Source organism: Salvelinus alpinus, chromosome 28 (genome assembly GCF_045679555.1).
Source record: "Salvelinus alpinus chromosome 28, SLU_Salpinus.1, whole genome shotgun sequence".
Lineage (NCBI taxonomy): Eukaryota > Metazoa > Chordata > Actinopteri > Salmoniformes > Salmonidae > Salvelinus > Salvelinus alpinus.
The window spans coordinates 22317453-22333966 of record NC_092113.1 but is presented as its reverse complement, the minus strand read 5'-3'; the positions used below and the strand labels follow the sequence as shown (position 1 = coordinate 22333966).

The 16514-nt window shown below is 42.7% G+C and overlaps 1 protein-coding gene across 2 annotated transcripts in view; it reads left to right on the top strand.

Annotated features, from left to right (window-relative positions):
* LOC139557418 (calcitonin gene-related peptide type 1 receptor-like) overlaps positions 1–15162 on the top strand; it is a 28417-nt gene extending 13255 nt beyond the window's left edge. Inside the window, exons 2-13 of one of the 2 annotated variants that reach the window (XM_071372200.1) lie at positions 3204–3258; positions 3355–3496; positions 8762–8869; positions 8993–9105; positions 9267–9358; positions 10863–10989; positions 11157–11310; positions 13400–13460; positions 13648–13714; positions 13817–14035; positions 14161–14202; positions 14374–15162. In XM_071372200.1, the coding sequence (XP_071228301.1) occupies positions 3208–3258; positions 3355–3496; positions 8762–8869; positions 8993–9105; positions 9267–9358; positions 10863–10989; positions 11157–11310; positions 13400–13460; positions 13648–13714; positions 13817–14035; positions 14161–14202; positions 14374–14637 (1440 nt within the window). In that variant the 5' untranslated portion in view covers positions 3204–3207 and the 3' untranslated portion in view covers positions 14638–15162. Of the gene's footprint in view, positions 1–3203; positions 3259–3354; positions 3497–8761; positions 8870–8992; positions 9106–9266; positions 9359–10862; positions 10990–11156; positions 11311–13399; positions 13461–13647; positions 13715–13816; positions 14036–14160; positions 14203–14373 lie in introns of those variants that run through there. The other variant, XM_071372201.1, reaches the window with a different exon arrangement.
* The last annotated feature ends 1352 nt before the right edge of the window (positions 15163–16514 follow it).

Below are 16514 nucleotides of genomic sequence, written 5' to 3'. Positions count from 1 at the left end.
TAATTGGGGTAATTAAATGTGGCAACGCATGGTACCAATTGAAAATTTAAAAAATCCCAGACTTGTTAGACACTAATATTCAATGACACAATATCAGCTTTGTTCAGACAAACTACAGTGGCGTTAACATTAAGCATTGTATTTCCTACTTAAAACTGTAGTTGGCAGAAAATCCACTGACATTTACATTTTAGCAGACGCTCTTATCCAGAGCAACTTACAGTGAGTGCATCCATTTCCATACCTTTTTCATACTGGTCCACCGTGGGAATCAAACCCAGAACCCTGGCGTTGCAAGCACCATGCTCTACCAACTGAGCTACACGGGATGTGTAAAAGGGTTCTTCGGCTATCCCCATAGGATAACCCTTTTGGGTTACATGTAGAAAGGGTTCTTCCTGGAACCCTAAAGGGTTCCTCTTGGAAAAAACTGTTGTTGGCAGAAAATCTACTGACCACTATGCTAGAGCTATAGTGCATCAAAAGGACAGTTGGAGGGACTATTTTCAGGTTGTTCTCTATCATCTAGGGTTGTGTGATCATGATGTTTGCTGATGACCATTATCCTTCATAAAAGGAGAAAGTGAAGGGTGTCACTTACATGATAGACTGATCTAGGTCTCTCCATGGAAACACAACCCTAGATGATGGAGAACAACCTGAAAATAGTCCCTCCATGGAAACATTTTCTGTTGGACATTCTTCCGCGCTGGCCTAGCAGTCTCTCTCTCTCTCATCTGATGAATTGATGTCCTCAGAATGTAGACTGTTATTACAGTTCTCATTACAGTTTGTTTTCCTTGGCATAGGAGGCAAATAGTAGTTTTACAGATGTAAAGGGCTTGGGAACGTGGCTTGATTGTGAAAGGGTGTTGTATAGTCTTGGATGAGAACACGTGTGACACCATGTCCCTGTGTCTCCCTTTGGGACTTTGGTCAGGTGACAAGCCATTGAAGAGAGGACCCTACAGTGCATTCGGAAAGTATTCAGACCCTTTGACTTTTTCCACATTTTATTACGTTACAGCCTTATTCTAAAATGGATTTCATTGTTTTTTCCCCCCCCTCACCAATCTACACACAATACACCATAATGATTTTTTTTTTGTTGCAAATGTATTACAAATAAAAAACTTTATCATGTAAGTATTTAGACCCTTTATTCAGTACTTTGTTGAAGCACCTTTGGCAGCTGTTTACAGCCTCAAGTTGGATGAGGAGCGTCGCTGCAAAGCTATTTTCATGTCTCTCCAGAGGATGTTCGATCGGGTTCATGTCCGGGCTCTGGCTGGGCCACTCAAGGACATTCAGAGACTTGTCCTAAAGCCACTCCTGCGTTGTCTTGGCTGTGTGCGTAGGGTCATTGTCCTGTTGGAAGGTGAACCTTGACCCCAGTCTGAGGTCCTGAGCGCTCTGGATCAGGATTTCGTTAAGGATCTCTCTCTGTACTTTGCTCTTTTCATATTTCCGTCGATCCTGACTAGTCTCCCAGTACCTGCTGCTGAAAATGGTGCCAGGTTTCCTCCAGACGTGACGCTTGGCAATCAGGCCAAAGAGGTCAATCTTGGTTTCATCAGACCAGAGAATCTTGTTTCTCATGTTCTTTAGGTGTCCCTTGGCAAACTCCAAATGGGCTGTCATGCCTTTTACTGAGGAGTTGCTTCCATCCGGCCACTCTACCATAAAGGCCTGATTGGTGGAGTGCTGCAGAGATGGTTGTCCTTCTGGAAGTTCTCCCATCTCCACAGAGGAACTCTAGAGCTCTGTCAGAGGGACAGTTCTTGGTCACCTCCCTGACCAAGGCCCTTCTCCCCCGATTGCTTAGTTTGGCCGGGCGGCCAGCTCTAGGAAGAGTCTTGGTGGTTCCAAACTTCTTCCATTTAAGAATGATGGAGGCCACTGTGTTCTTAGGGACTTTCAATGCTGCAGAAAATGTTTGGTACCCTTCCCCAAATCTGTGCCTCGACACATCTGTCTCGGAGCTCTAGGACAAATCCTTTGACCTCATGGCTTGGTTTTTGCTCTGACATGCACTCTCAACTGTGGGACCTTATATAGTGTGCCTTTCCAAATCATGTCCAATCAATTGAATTTACCACAGGTGGACTCCAATCAATTTGTAGAAACATCTCGAGGATGATCAATGGAAACAGGATGCACCTGAGCTCAATTTTGAATATCCTATCAAATAGTCTGAATAAGGTTTTGTTTTGTTGCTTTGTTATTATGGGGTATCTTGTGTAGCTTGATGAGGAAAAACATTCATCAATTTTAGAATAAGGCTGTAACGTAACAAAATGTGGAAAAAGTCGAGGCGTCTGAATACTTTCCGAATGCACTGTATATACACACTTAGAAAAAAGGGTTATTTGGCTTTCCCTATAGAAAGGGTTCTACATGGAACCCAAAAGGGTTCTACCTACAATCAAAAAGGGTTCTCCAATGAAGACAGCTGAGGAACCATTTATTGTTCTAGATAGCACTTTTTTTTTTAAGAGTGTATAGACTACACCAGTGTATTGTATTTCTGGGCCAACCATAAGCCTCTGTGGATTGTCCTTGGTCTTCACCCAAAGCTCCACAGTGTTCCATATTCTATCCTCTCTTTTCCTCCTGTCTTTCTCTCCCTTTGCTCATGTTTTACACTCATCATTTTCATGTCTAATACTACTAAAACAATCTATATACTTATATGTTCTTGTTCTAACAGGAAGTTTACTGTGCTTTTAAACTGGGTTAGTCAATTAAAATGTGGATTTCATGATGGGACACTAGTGTTATACTTCACGTTTTTCCAGTTTCAAATTTCAACCATAATCAAATAAACATCCTGCTTGGTATTGTAAATATGCATGTCCTTGAGTGGAATGACTGCGGTGCTGTGACCTCCTATTGAGAGTGGACATCCTGTTCTGAGACACTTGTACACGCTGCGTGTTCAGCGGGTGCAAAGACAGACAGTAGAATCATGAACAAACAAGTATTTTTGTTGTTTCCTCATAGTATGGCCAATTACTGTTGAGTGGTCCATTCAAAAGAGAGCCATTGCTGCAATTAATCCCCACCGTGAACCAAACCACATGAAGTATATCCCAAAGTTAGAAATACAGCCACTCGCTCCTCTATATTATTTCCATGCTTGTGATTCCTCTTGCCATAGTTCACTGATACTCACTGGCAACACCTCTCTTTGTCCCATATAGAACCATGTGGAGGATTCTAGCACTATGGCTTCCGGTGCTACTCCTGGGAGTTGAGGTGAGAGAGCGCGACTACTCTGTGTGTGTGTGTGTGTGTGTGTGATGTCTTTGTCATATTAGAAACTCAAAAGGGGCCCTTAAACATATCCAATAGGTGTACCACTGTGAAGATGTGCTGGAATCAGAAGAGGTGCCTATCAACCCTGTGTCAACCACAGTGACCCGCAGCCAGATCCTCTCAGCTCAGTTTGAGTGCTACCTAAAGATTCTCCATGACCCACCACACAATGAAGATGGTGAGGCACTATACACATGCACCCCCACACACACATGCACCTGTGGAGGCTCTAATAAAAACTATGATAAAAATATATTCACAAGTCACCAAATAGCTGATTAAAACACACTGTTTTGCAATGAAGGTCTACAGTAGCCTCAACAGCACTCTGTAGGGTAGCACCATGGTGTAGCTGGAGGACAGCTAGCCTCCATCCTCATCTGGGTACATTGACTTCAATACTAAACCTTGTAGGCGCATTGTTCTCACCCCCTTCCATAGACTTACACAGTAATTATGATGACTTCCGTAGGACGGCCTCCAACCTATCAGAGCTCTTGCAGCATGAACTGACATGTTGTCCATCCAATCAAAAGATCAGATAATTCATCCAGTACTGAAAGCATAAGCTGCAACTAGCTAGCACTGCAGGGCACAATGTGTGGTGAGTAGTTGACTCAAAGAGAGCGAAAGACAATAGTTGAACAGTTTTGAACAAATTATTCCTTTATTCAAAAATGAAGGAAAAGCAGTAGAGAGAGATCTAGTTAAATTTTTTGTTCTTCTTAGTTTACCTTTCACTTACTTAGCTAGCTAATGTAGCAAATTTAGCCTACTCAACAACCTGACTTAAACAGAGAGGAATGCTATTAAAATGTTAGCTAGCTGGCCAAGGCTATCAAACACTGCAACGCAGTGGCAATTTTGTATTAATTTATTGCCACTGGGCCCCAACGGTGTAACTGCTGAACTGCTTGCTGTACACTGTACTGCGTGATCGTACACATGGATTGGGTTGTAGGTTTACTAACGCGTTAGTTCCGCTGTTGACTATGATGTTAGCTAATATGGTGACAACGATGTAGGTTGTGTAGAGGCAGGGTTGGGGAGTAACTGATTGCATGTCATCAGTTATTAAAAAGAAACTGTAATCGGTTACATTACCCTCAAAAATATTGTAATCAGATTGCATTACTTTTGAAAAACCTAGATTACTTTTAAATTCAGAAAGGATGTTAGTGAAAAAAGAAAAATACATTATGATACCTTTGTTCTCTCAATAACATTCAATTCAGCATTGAAAAAAGGCACAAGTTTAAGTTTGTTCCACCTGAGCGAGTCTAACCACAAGTGAGAGACCAATGTGATGACACACTAAGTGCGTTTGATGGATCCTTTTTACTTTACAGTAATCCAAAAGGAAAAAGGAAAAAATGTGAGTAATCACATTACTGAGTTTGGGTAATCCAAAAGCTATGTTACTGATTACAATTTTGGACTGGTATCTAGTAACTAATGGATTACATTTAGAAATGATTATAATTATTTTTAATCCCAGCCCCCATCCCCTCAGGTCTTTTGCCTTTTGGTATGCCGTCATTGTAAATAAGAATTTGTTCTTAACGGACTTGCCTTGTTAAATAAATAAAGAATGCAACCCTTCCCAACCCTGTGTAGCAGTTACGGTTTGAAAGTAATCCGTTAGCATTCAGAACATTCCTAGTAATCCTATTTTATTTATGTAAAACAAATCCACTGGGACAGACATGCTTGACCCATGCTGGATTCTGGAGCAATTGACATGTTTTTAATCTAGCCATTCTCTTGGGTATTATTCCTAAGGTGTGGAAGTTGGCTCTTTTTGTTCTCCCGCTCCACAAAGGTGGTGATCCCTGTGATCTTAATAATTATTGCCCGACCTCAAACCGTTCACGTCTAGCGACAATATTAGAACTCTTGGTAAATTCTCAAATGCGGTCCTTTTTAGAAAATGTATTCTGAATGCTCACCAGTCAGGCTTTAGGCCAGGTCACAGCACCATCTCCCTGCTTCTCAAGTCTTAAATTACATAAACACACAAGACAGGAAAGAGCACTGCGCTGCCCTTTTTATTGATCTGTCGAAAGTATCCAATATAGTTTATCATGCACTCCTGCTACGGAGGCTATCCGAAGTTGGTCTAGACCAAGAGACCTGCGGCTAGTTAAAAAATGACCTGCACGACGGAAGTCAGTGTATATCTGTTGATGGAGTTCAGTCTAATTTTCTTAACATAACCAAAGGAGTGCCACAAGGCTCAGTACTAGGCCCTTACTGTTCACTATTTAATTCATCATTTTGGTTTGTCCCCCAACAACAACAACTGGGGTTTACATCTCTGTGGATGACAGTTTCTTATTCCCGTCCCCTCAGTGCAGCAGGCCATTCACAACTTTCAGCTTGGCTTTGATTAAATTCAATCTTTAAATTAGTGCTAAAATGTTGATATAACAAAGTTTATATTTTTCTCCAGGTATCCTAAAGATCTGTATGTGTGTGTGTGTGTGTGTATATACTGTGTATGTATATACTGTGTATGTACATTAAAAGGAGTCCAAATTGAGCTAGGCCCCCATTATATAGGTATTTGATTGACGATAAGCCAGCCTTTTATAAATCACACATTGATAAGCTGACAAAGTTGTGAGTATAGAAATAAATCCTGTCTCACTTTTGAAAATAGGAGGAAGACACTCCTCTCAGTAATTGACTATGGCGACACAATCTACATGCACCCGGCAGCCTGTTAAAACCTCTGGATTCAGTCTACCACTCAGCCTTGCGTTTTATCACTGGTGAGAATTCCGTACGCATCATGTCTCTTATATATTTCTGTTGGCTCGGAGTCTCTGACTAACAGAACACCACAACATTGGCTATTATTCGTATATAAAGCACTTCTCCAGGAACTCCCTTATTACCTCACCTCACTTCTAAATTGGAAATCTAGTAACTATAAAACTCGCTCTCAAGAATGGTTGGTACTAAAGGTTCCAGTGTCTCCTTTGAGTTAGGGAAGACAGCTTTCAGTTACTATGCTTCTCCGTCCTGGAATGACCTACAGGTCACTCTAAAACCTCATTATTTGGTCCCAAAAGGTGAATTCAGGGCTCTGATAAAAGAAATCTGACCAATGAAAACTGTACTTATTTTGATTGACTGTATATAAATTCAGCAAAAAAAGAAATGTCCTCACTGTCAACTGTGCTTATTTTCAGCAAACTTAAAGTGTAAATATTTGTATGAACATAAGATTCAACAACTGAGACGTAAACTGAACAAGTTCCAGAGACATGTGACTAACAGAAATGGAATAATGTGTCCCTGAACAAATCAAAAGTAACAGTCAGTATCTGGTGTTGCCACCAGCTGCATTAAGTACTGCAGTGCATCTCCTCCTCATGGACTGCACCAGATTTGCCAGTTCTTGCTGTGAGATGTTACCCCACTCTTCCACCAAGGCACCTGCAAGTTCCCGCACATTTCTTGGGGGAATGGCCCTAGCCCTCACCCTCCGATCCAACAGGTCCCAGACGTGCTCAATGGGATTGAGATCCAGGCTCTTCGCTGGCCATGGCAGAACACTGACATGCCTGTCTTGCAGGAAATCACACACAGAACAAGCAGTATGGCTGGTGGCATTGTCATGCTGGAGGGTCATGTCAGGATGAGCCTGCAGGAAGGGTACCACATGAGGGAGGAGGATGTCTTCCCTGTAACGGACAGCGTTGAGATTGCCTATAATGACAAGCTCAGTCCGATGATGCTGTGACACACTGCCCCAGACCATGACGGACCCTCTACCTCCAAATCGATCCCGCTCCAGAGTACAGGCCTCGGTGTAACGCTCATTCCATCGACGATAAACTAAAATTCGACCATCACCCCTGGTGAGACAAAACCGCGACTCGTCAGTGAAGAGCACTTTTTGCCAGTCCTGTCTGGTCCAGACAAGGTGGGTTTGTGCCCATAGGCGATGTCTGGTCAGGACCTGCCACGACCTACAACAGGCCTACAAGCCCTCAGTCCAGCCTCTCTCAGCCTATTGCGGACAGTCTGAGCAGTGATGGAGGGATTGTGCGTTCCTGGTGTAACTCGGGCAGTTGTTGTTGCCATCCTGTACCTGTCCCACAGGTGTGATGTTCAGATGTACCGATCCTGTGCAGGTGTTGTTGCACGTGGTCTGCCACTGCGAGGACGATCAGCTGTCCGCCCTGTCTCCCTGTAGCGCCGTCTTAGGTGTCTCACAGTACGGACATTGCAATTTATTGCCCTGGCCACTACTGCAGTCCTCATGCCTTCTTGCAGCATGCCTAAGGCACGTTCACGAAGATGAGCAGGGACCCTGGGCATCTTTCTTTTGGTGTTTTTCAGAGACAGTAGAAAGGCCTCTTTAGTGTCCTAAGTTTTCATAACTGTGACCTTAATTGCCTACCGTCTGTAAGCTGTTAGTGTCTTAACGACTGTTCCACAGGTGCATGTTCATTAATTGTTTACGGTTCATTGAACATGCATGGGAAACAGTGTTTAAACCCTTTACAATGAAGATATGTGAAGTTATTTGTTTTTTAATGAATTATCTTTGAAAGACAGGGTCCTGAGTTTATTTGTTTCTACTGCCCTTTTGAAAGGAACGTAGTTTATTTGAAATGTTTTAACTGTAATTTTGTAGTGATCATGCTTGAATTGTTGCTCACTGTTGTTCTCAGGGCACCATTGGAAATGAGACCCTGGTCTCAATGGGTTCTCCTGGTTAAATACAGTCTAATAATCAAAATAAATGGCACTGACCGCCACTGACATGCAGCCACATACACACTCATCATAATAAGAGTGGAGGAGTAGTGCAGGTCAGGAGAGAAATAGGGAGAAGGGAAGTGACTACCCTCAGGTCTGAAAGGAGGGAAGTGTTCTTTGTCTCTAAGCTGCCCCTGTTACTGGAGCTCAGTAAATAACAGCCTTTGAAATGCTATTTTGCGCTCTATTTCCCTACATGCAACAACCTGGACACAGACTTCCTTGTATTGTTTACTAGGAATGTATTTAAAGTGATATGTGTGTTTGCATATGTAGCTGTTTCTCTCAGCTGTTTTAATGTACAGTATTGATACAATATTCAATGTTTTATATCAATAATTTTTAAGGGACATTTTAGGTGTTTCGTTTCTCTGTTGGCTTTTTAAAGTCACATTCCCAGGAAATAAGAGACTGTTGTTTTCAGTTTGTCTTAGAAAACGACCCAACACAGTATTTTAAAATGAGTGTGAAAGATTTATACCTAGATTATTAGTGTTCTTTGATCACTAATATGACTATCAGATGTCACTCTACCTGTATATGTTCATGATATAATACACAGTTCAGAGTTCACTAATGCAATGAACCTAAACTTTTTGAAACATGAAATGGTTGCAGTACTATAATACACTGCAAACAGCTGCTCCTCCCTCTTTGCCCCCTACAGGCACATTCTGTAACCGCACATGGGACGGCTGGCTGTGTTGGAGTGACTCTGCCCCTGGCACGGCCATGCAGCTCTGCCCTGATTACTTCCAGGACTTTGACCCCTCAGGTGAGCCAGCCAGTCAGCCACACATCTCATTCAATCACAATTCAACTGACTTGATCTTTACTGATGATGCCCTACCTGAAATGTTTTGTGACATCCATACTCTCCCTGTGTCCATTCAAACAGAGAAAGCGACCAAAGTGTGCAACTTGGATGGACAGTGGTTTCGTCACCCTGAGAGCAACCGTATTTGGTCCAATTACACCCAGTGTCAGATGTACACCAAGGATAAACTGATGGTATACTTTTAAGCCAAGTAGTTTATCAATTCTGACAGTGGCTAAACCATTTTTATTAGAGTCAATTTAGTGATTGTTGTTGTCAACGTCTCTATTGTGTCCACTTAGTTAAAGAAGTGAATTAATGCTTCCTGTTGCGTCCTCGTTCCCTTCTTGCCCAGTTTGCTTTCAGCTTGTACTACTTGGCCATTGTGGGACATGGATTGTCTGTGGTATCCCTCATCATCTCACTCTGCATCTTCTCCTACTTCAAGTAAGTCATTCATGGTTTCCTCCATGGACCAATTGAGGCAGATATTCAGAGCACAACAGTAGACTGTCACATTAGTGTACTTTTTCACTTTACATCCTTGAATCAAAGTGATTCTGTTGGTGTTGCTCTTCCTGCACACTGAGCCCTCTATTCTAAAACAGAGGTATTTGGTTCTAACTACACACAGAGCCCTTTATTCTAAAACAGAGGTATTTGGTTCTAACTACACACAGAGCCCTTTATTCTAAAACAGAGGTATTTGGTTCTAACTACACACAGAGCCCTTTATTCTAAAACAGAGGTATTTGGTTCTAACTACACACAGAGCCCTTTATTCTAAAACAGAGGTATTTGGTTCTAACTACACACAGAGCCCTTTATTCTAAAACAGAGGTATTTGGTTCTAACTACACACAGAGCCCTTTATTCTAAAACAGAGGTATTTGGTTCTAACTACACACAGAGCCCTCTATTCTAAAACAGAGGTATTTGGTTCTAACGACACACAGAGCCCTTTATTCTAAAACAGAGGTATTTGGTTCTAACTACACACAGAGCCCTCTATTCTAAAACAGAGATATTTGGTTCTAACTACACACTGAGCCCTTTATTCTAAAACAGAGGTATTTGGTTCTAACTACACACAGAGCCCTCTATTCTAAAACAGAGATATTTGGTTCTAACTACACACTGAGCCCTTTATTCTAAAACAGAGGTATTTGGTTCTAACTACACACAGAGCCCTTTATTCTAAAACAGAGGTATTTGGTTCTAACTACACACAGAGCCCTCTATTCTAAAACAGAGGTATTTGGTTCTAACTAAACACAGAGCCCTTTATTCTAAAACAGAGGTATTTGGTTCTAACTACACACAGAGCCCTTTATTCTAAAACAGAGGTATTTGGTTCTAACTACACACAGAGCCCTCTATTCTAAAACAGAGGTATTTGGTTCTAACTACACACAGAGCCCTCTATTCTAAAACAGAGGTATTTGGTTCTAACTACACACAGAGCCCTCTATTCTAAAACAGAGGTATTTGGTTCTAACTACACACAGAGCCCTCTATTCTAAAACAGAGGTATTTGGTTCTAACTACACACAGAGCCCTCTATTCTAAAACAGAGGTATTTGGTTCTAACTACACACAGAGCCCTCTATTCTAAAACAGAGGTATTTGGTTCTAACTACACACAGAGCCCTCTATTCTAAAACAGAGGTATTTGGTTCTAACTACACACAGAGCCCTCTATTCTAAAACAGAGGTATTTGGTTCTAACTACACACAGAGCCCTCTGTTTTAGAATAGAGGTATTTGGTTCTTCCTACATTGCCAACTTGAATTCACAACATTTGACTACTAGTGCTACACCATGAAGTGGAAAAGTGAAAAATAAGAAAGTTATCCTATGACCTACAATTTTTTTTACAAATAAAAGTAATTACCATACCACACCACTTGTTTCTTGAGTTGTGTCCCTCTGTTCTAATCCTCCCATTAGGAGTCTGAGCTGCCAGAGGATCTCCCTCCATAAGAACATGTTCCTGTCCTTTATCTTCAACTCCATCTGCACCGTCATCTGGATCTCTGCTGTAGCCAAAAACCAGCAGCTGGGGGCCAGCTACCCTGTAAGTAATGTACACCTCTGTCATCAGGGGGATTACTCTGAACATGAATAGCTACTGGTTGAACTCATGAAGTTGGTGAAGATGCAATTTTGAGGTGCTACACTCCACAATGTGTGGCAATGAGTGACAGTGACAACTTCAGAAAGTTGTCCCTGTGCTGTTCTCAGATTGGATGCAAGATCCTGACAGTCCTGAACCAGTATACATTTGGCTCCAACTACTTCTGGATGCTGTGTGAGGGGATCTACCTGCACACTCTCATCGTCGTTTCTGTGTTTGTGGGAGAGCAGCAGCTGGGCTGGTATTATGTCCTTGGTTGGGGTGAGTGACTGACTGCATCTTTGTCACACTGCTGTTCCCCTAGCACAATGTTGAATATGTCTTCTATGCTTTCATATCTCTATATTATGCATCATGTCATCTAAGAAGGCCTTATGGAAGCTCATGACAGTCTTGGGCTGCAGTCCAAACACTTTCATTTTACCACCTCAGCCCTTGCGCTTGCCACTTTCCCTTCGGAGAATCCCCGTCGAAACCAGATGCAGTTTGATTGCCGACATAAGTGGAGGTTAAATTCACAAACGTTGCCCCCTCGGCCCTCGATTTAGCTTGAGGGAGCGAGTGCAGGACTTTAATCACTTGTGGGGTTGACATGTGACTACAAAATGTAGCTACCGTATGTGTCAAACTCCGGTGCCCACGAAGTGTCAAATTTAATCAACAAAATTATTAAGCTCGGTTGCTAAAAATATATATACAGATGATATTGTGACCTGTAGCACTCACTTCTGTAGCCTTGAAGTGCTTTGAAAGGCTGGTCATGGCTCACATCGACACCATTATCCCAGAAACCCTAGACCCATTCCAATTTGCATACCGCCCCAACAGATCCACAGATGACGCAATCTCTATTGCACTGTCCTTTCCCACCTGGACAAAAGGAACACCTATGTGAGAATGCTATTTATAGTACCCTCAAAGCTCATCACTAAGCTAAGGACCCTGGGACTAAACGCCTCCCTCTGCAACTGGATCCTGGGCTTCCTGACGGGCCAGCCCCAGGTGGTTAGGGTAGGCAACAACAAATCTGACGCGCTGATCCTCAACACGGGGGCCCCTCAGGGGTGTGTGCTAAGTCCACTCCTGTACTCCCTGTTCGCCAAGCACGACTTCAACACCATCAAGTTTGCCGATGACACAACAGTGGTAGTCCTGATCACCGACAGCCTATAGGGAGGAGGTCAGAGACCTGGCAGTGTGGTGCCAGGATAACAACCTCTCCCTCAATGTGATCAAGACAAAGGAGATGATCATGGACTACATCGACAGGGCTGTAGTGGAGCAGGTTGAGAGCTTGAAGTTACTTGGTGTCCACATCACCAACAAACTATCATGGTCCAAACGCTCCAAGACAGTCGTGTAGAGGGCACGACAATGCCAGGAGACTGAAAAGATTTTGCATGGGTCCTCAGATCCTCAAATTCTACAGCTGCACCATTGATAGCATCCGGACTAGTTGCGTCACTGCCTGGTATGGCAACTGCTGTATACCTGTTGTATTCGGGCATGTGACAAATACAATTTGATTTGATTTTAGCATTGGCAAATGGGAATAACGCTCAAATTGGCTTAGGCTCCTCACTATGAGACTATAAAATGTAGCTAGCTTCATAAACATTTTTGGGAATTCTGAAAATTATTTGGAATAAATTACCAAACTATAAACCTAGCTAGCCAGCTATGGGTAACTGTAGCTAGCTACCTGACATGTGCTAGCTAGTTATGTTAGCTTGCTAGCTACATTTATTTATTTTATTTCACCGTTATTTAACCAGGTAGGCTAGTTGAGAACAAGTTCTCATTTGCAACTGTGACCTGGCCAAGATAAAGCATAGCAATTCGACACATACAACAACACATAGTCAATAATACAGTAGAACAAAAGAAAACATAAAGTCTATATACAGTGAGTGCAAATGAGGTAAGATAAGGGAGGTAAGGCAATACATAGGCCATGGTGGCGAAGTAATTACATTATAGCAATTAAAACACTGGAATGGTAGATGTGCAGAAGATGAATGTGCAGGTAGAGATACTGGGGTGCAAAGGAGCAAGATAAATAAATAAATACAGTATGGGGATGAGGTAGGTAGATAGATGGGCTGTTTACAGATGGGCTATGTACAGGTGCAGTGATCTGTGATTAATAGCTTTAGGTTGGTTGTTTTTAAGCTCAACTTCAGGATTTTCACCAAGGACATTGCCTCTCTCCCTCGCTTGGGAAAGGGACATTTAAGGTACACTCCGATGTGACGATGTAAAACGTCATTCAAGGGCTGAGGGTTTAGGGCTGAGGGCTGTCTACTTTGCGTTTGAACTGCAGCCATGGACTCCTCTGTCTCTCTCCCAGGCTTCCCCATCATTCCTGCCATTACACATGCTGTGGCCCGCGGGGTCTTCTATGATGACAGGTAATGTGTCAGCTCCTCCCTCTGAATAATATGCTACTGTGCACAATAGTAGCAGAGGTTGACAGTGCACTGCATGCTGCATTAGTACGCTGCATCCTGTCAGTTACAATACTTATATCCCAGTAAAGCTCAGGATCTTATTTTACTGTCTCAGTTGAGTTTAGCCTCGTCTCTCCTTGTCTCCCAGATGCTGGATCAGTTCCGACACACACCTGCTCTACATCATCCATGGTCCTTTCCAAGCTGCCCTGCTTGTGAGTCTGCACTACCAAAACAAAAATATCTAACAAAAATAGAAACCAAAGTGGACAGTGTGCTCAAACTCGACCCCTCTGCTTCCCTCTGGCTGTTTCCAGGTGAACCTGTTCTTCCTACTCAACATAGTGCGTGTGCTGATCACCAAGCTGCAGGTGACCCACAGTGCACAGTCCAATGCCTATATGAAGGCTGTGCGAGCCACTCTAATCCTGATACCTCTGCTGGGAGCCCAGTTCATCCTGGTTCCTTGGAGGCCAGAGGGACATAAGGCCAGGGCCATCTATGAGTTCATCATGAACATCTTCACACATTTCCAGGTATGGGTGGTTTTTTATTAAAAGCAAATCTGATAACCTTTCAACACAATATCCACAAGCGATATAAGGCCATTACAGAATGTTTAATCTGGAGGAATATTCACTGAATAATTATTCCTTTATAGGGACTCCTGGTTGCAATTATATTCTGCTTTTGCAATGCAGAGGTAAGTGTCAGTATTTCTTAAATAGCTGATGATTACCCTCAGTCTCTTTTCATTTAGAAGTAGAATCATTGTCATTCAGGAATTCTCTATATTTGTTTGCCAGTATTTACTGATAAGGTTCAAGGTCGCATTTTATGTTGCTCTTAAACCACTCTGTCTTTGGTTCCACAGGTGCAGGCATGTCTTAGAAGGAAATGGGCCCAGACCAAGCTGGTGTGGAAATGGACAGATTCCTACTCCCACTACAACACCAACTCCTCTGTGACCGAGACGAGTCGCGCTACAGTCAGCCTGGAGCTCACTGCTTCTGAGGAGGACACCATCATTAAGCCAGGTGGCAGTGTGCACTACCGAGCCAATGGACAGAGCAACGGCAAGCGCTGCACCAATAGGGAGATGGATACGCCAAGGATCCTGGAGACCACTGACATCTGAGAGCATTGCATTGTCCCTTCCCATAGGCGTCATCACATAATGCTGGTCACAAACAGGCTCACTTAGCTCACAGCGTGGCCACAGACAATTGGTCAGAGCAGAAAAAGAGGATCACACACACACACACACACACACGGTAAGAATATACGCACAAATGTGTACAAGATACACATGCAAGCACAAACAGACAGACACATACACACACATTTGATAATGAATGAGTAGTTTACAGGGTCCAGTTGAAACCTTGCAGACAAGTATTTGCCCCAGATGTATATACATTTTACTGTAGCTTCTCACTGTTGCTCATGTTGGCCCTATGGAACAAATCCAGTGATACAAGGACCCAATGAAGGTGGCTATGTCTGGTCATGTTTGATCTTGGCCTTCAATGCGAATTAGTGTCTGATGTAATAATTTTCTGTAGGCCTATTGTACCATTTGTACAGTATATAAGCACTCTTATATTTGATGAGTTTATTAAACTCTGACACTACTTTTATATTATTAAAATTAGGATCTGTCTTTTTGATGTCACTTTTTAATGATGTGGAACTTATTATTTAATTGTGTGTTGCATAAGCTTGCCTTTTTAGAACCATGAAATGACTTGGCATAGTTCTGACTGCTGAATGTTGAGTTCTCAGAGGCAAGGAAGATGACTGACAGTGAATAAGGCATACAACACAATGAGGAAAAGTGTGTCTGTGTGCTTTGACACTCTAATGGGAGAACCTATGATTCAGTGATGTGGGGTTGCCCTATGTCTGACAACACCCAAAAGTCACTTTTTTATCCAGTGTTCTTTTCTTACGGTTTTACAGTCTTGTTTATTGAGTTGCTTTTCACAATATGAAAAATCTAAGGATACATGTATTATACCACTGAGCTGCAGTTTAACTATTTATACATACATACATACATACATACATACAGTGGGGAGAACAAGTATTTGATACACTGCCGATTTTGCAGGTTTTCCTACTTACAAAGCATGTAGATGTCTGTCATTTTTATCATAGGTACACTTCAACTGTGAGAGACGGAATCTAAAACAAAAATCCAGAAAATCACATTGTATGATTTTTAAGTAATTAATTAGCATTTTATTGCATGACATAAGTATTTGATACATCAGAAAAGCAGAACTTAATATTTAGTACAGAAACCTTTGTTTGCAATTACAGAGATCATACGTTTCCTGTAGTTCTTGACCAGGTTTGCACACACTGCAGCAGGGATTTTGGCCCACTCCTCCATACAGACCTTCTCCAGATCCTTCAGGTTTCGGGGCTGTCGCTGGGCAATACGGACTTTCAGCTCCCTCCAAAGATTTTCTATTGGGTTCAGGTCTGGAGACTGGCTAGGCCATTCCGGGACCTTGAGATGCTTCTTACGGAGCCACTCCTTAGTTGCCCTGGCTGTGTGTTGCGGGTCGTTGTCATGCTGGAAGACCCAGCCACGACCCATATTCAATGCTCTTACTGAGGGAAGGAGGTTGTTGGCCAAGATCTCGCGATACATGGCCCCATCCATCCTCCCCTCAATACGGTGCAGTCGTCCTGTCCCCTTTGCAGAAAAGCATCCCCAAAGAATGATGTTTCCACCTCCATGCTTCACGATTGGGATGGTGTTCTTGGGGCTGTACTCATCCTTCTTCTTCCTCCAAACACGGCAAGTGGAGTTTAGACCAAAAAGCTCTATTTTTGTCTCATCAGACCACATGACCTTCTCCCATTCCTCCTCTGGATCATCCAGATGGTCATTGGCAAACTTCAGACGGGCCTGGACATTCGCTGGCCTGAGCAGGGGGACCTTGCGTGCGCTGCAGTATTTTAATCCATGACGGCGTAATGTGTTACTAATGGTTTTCTTTG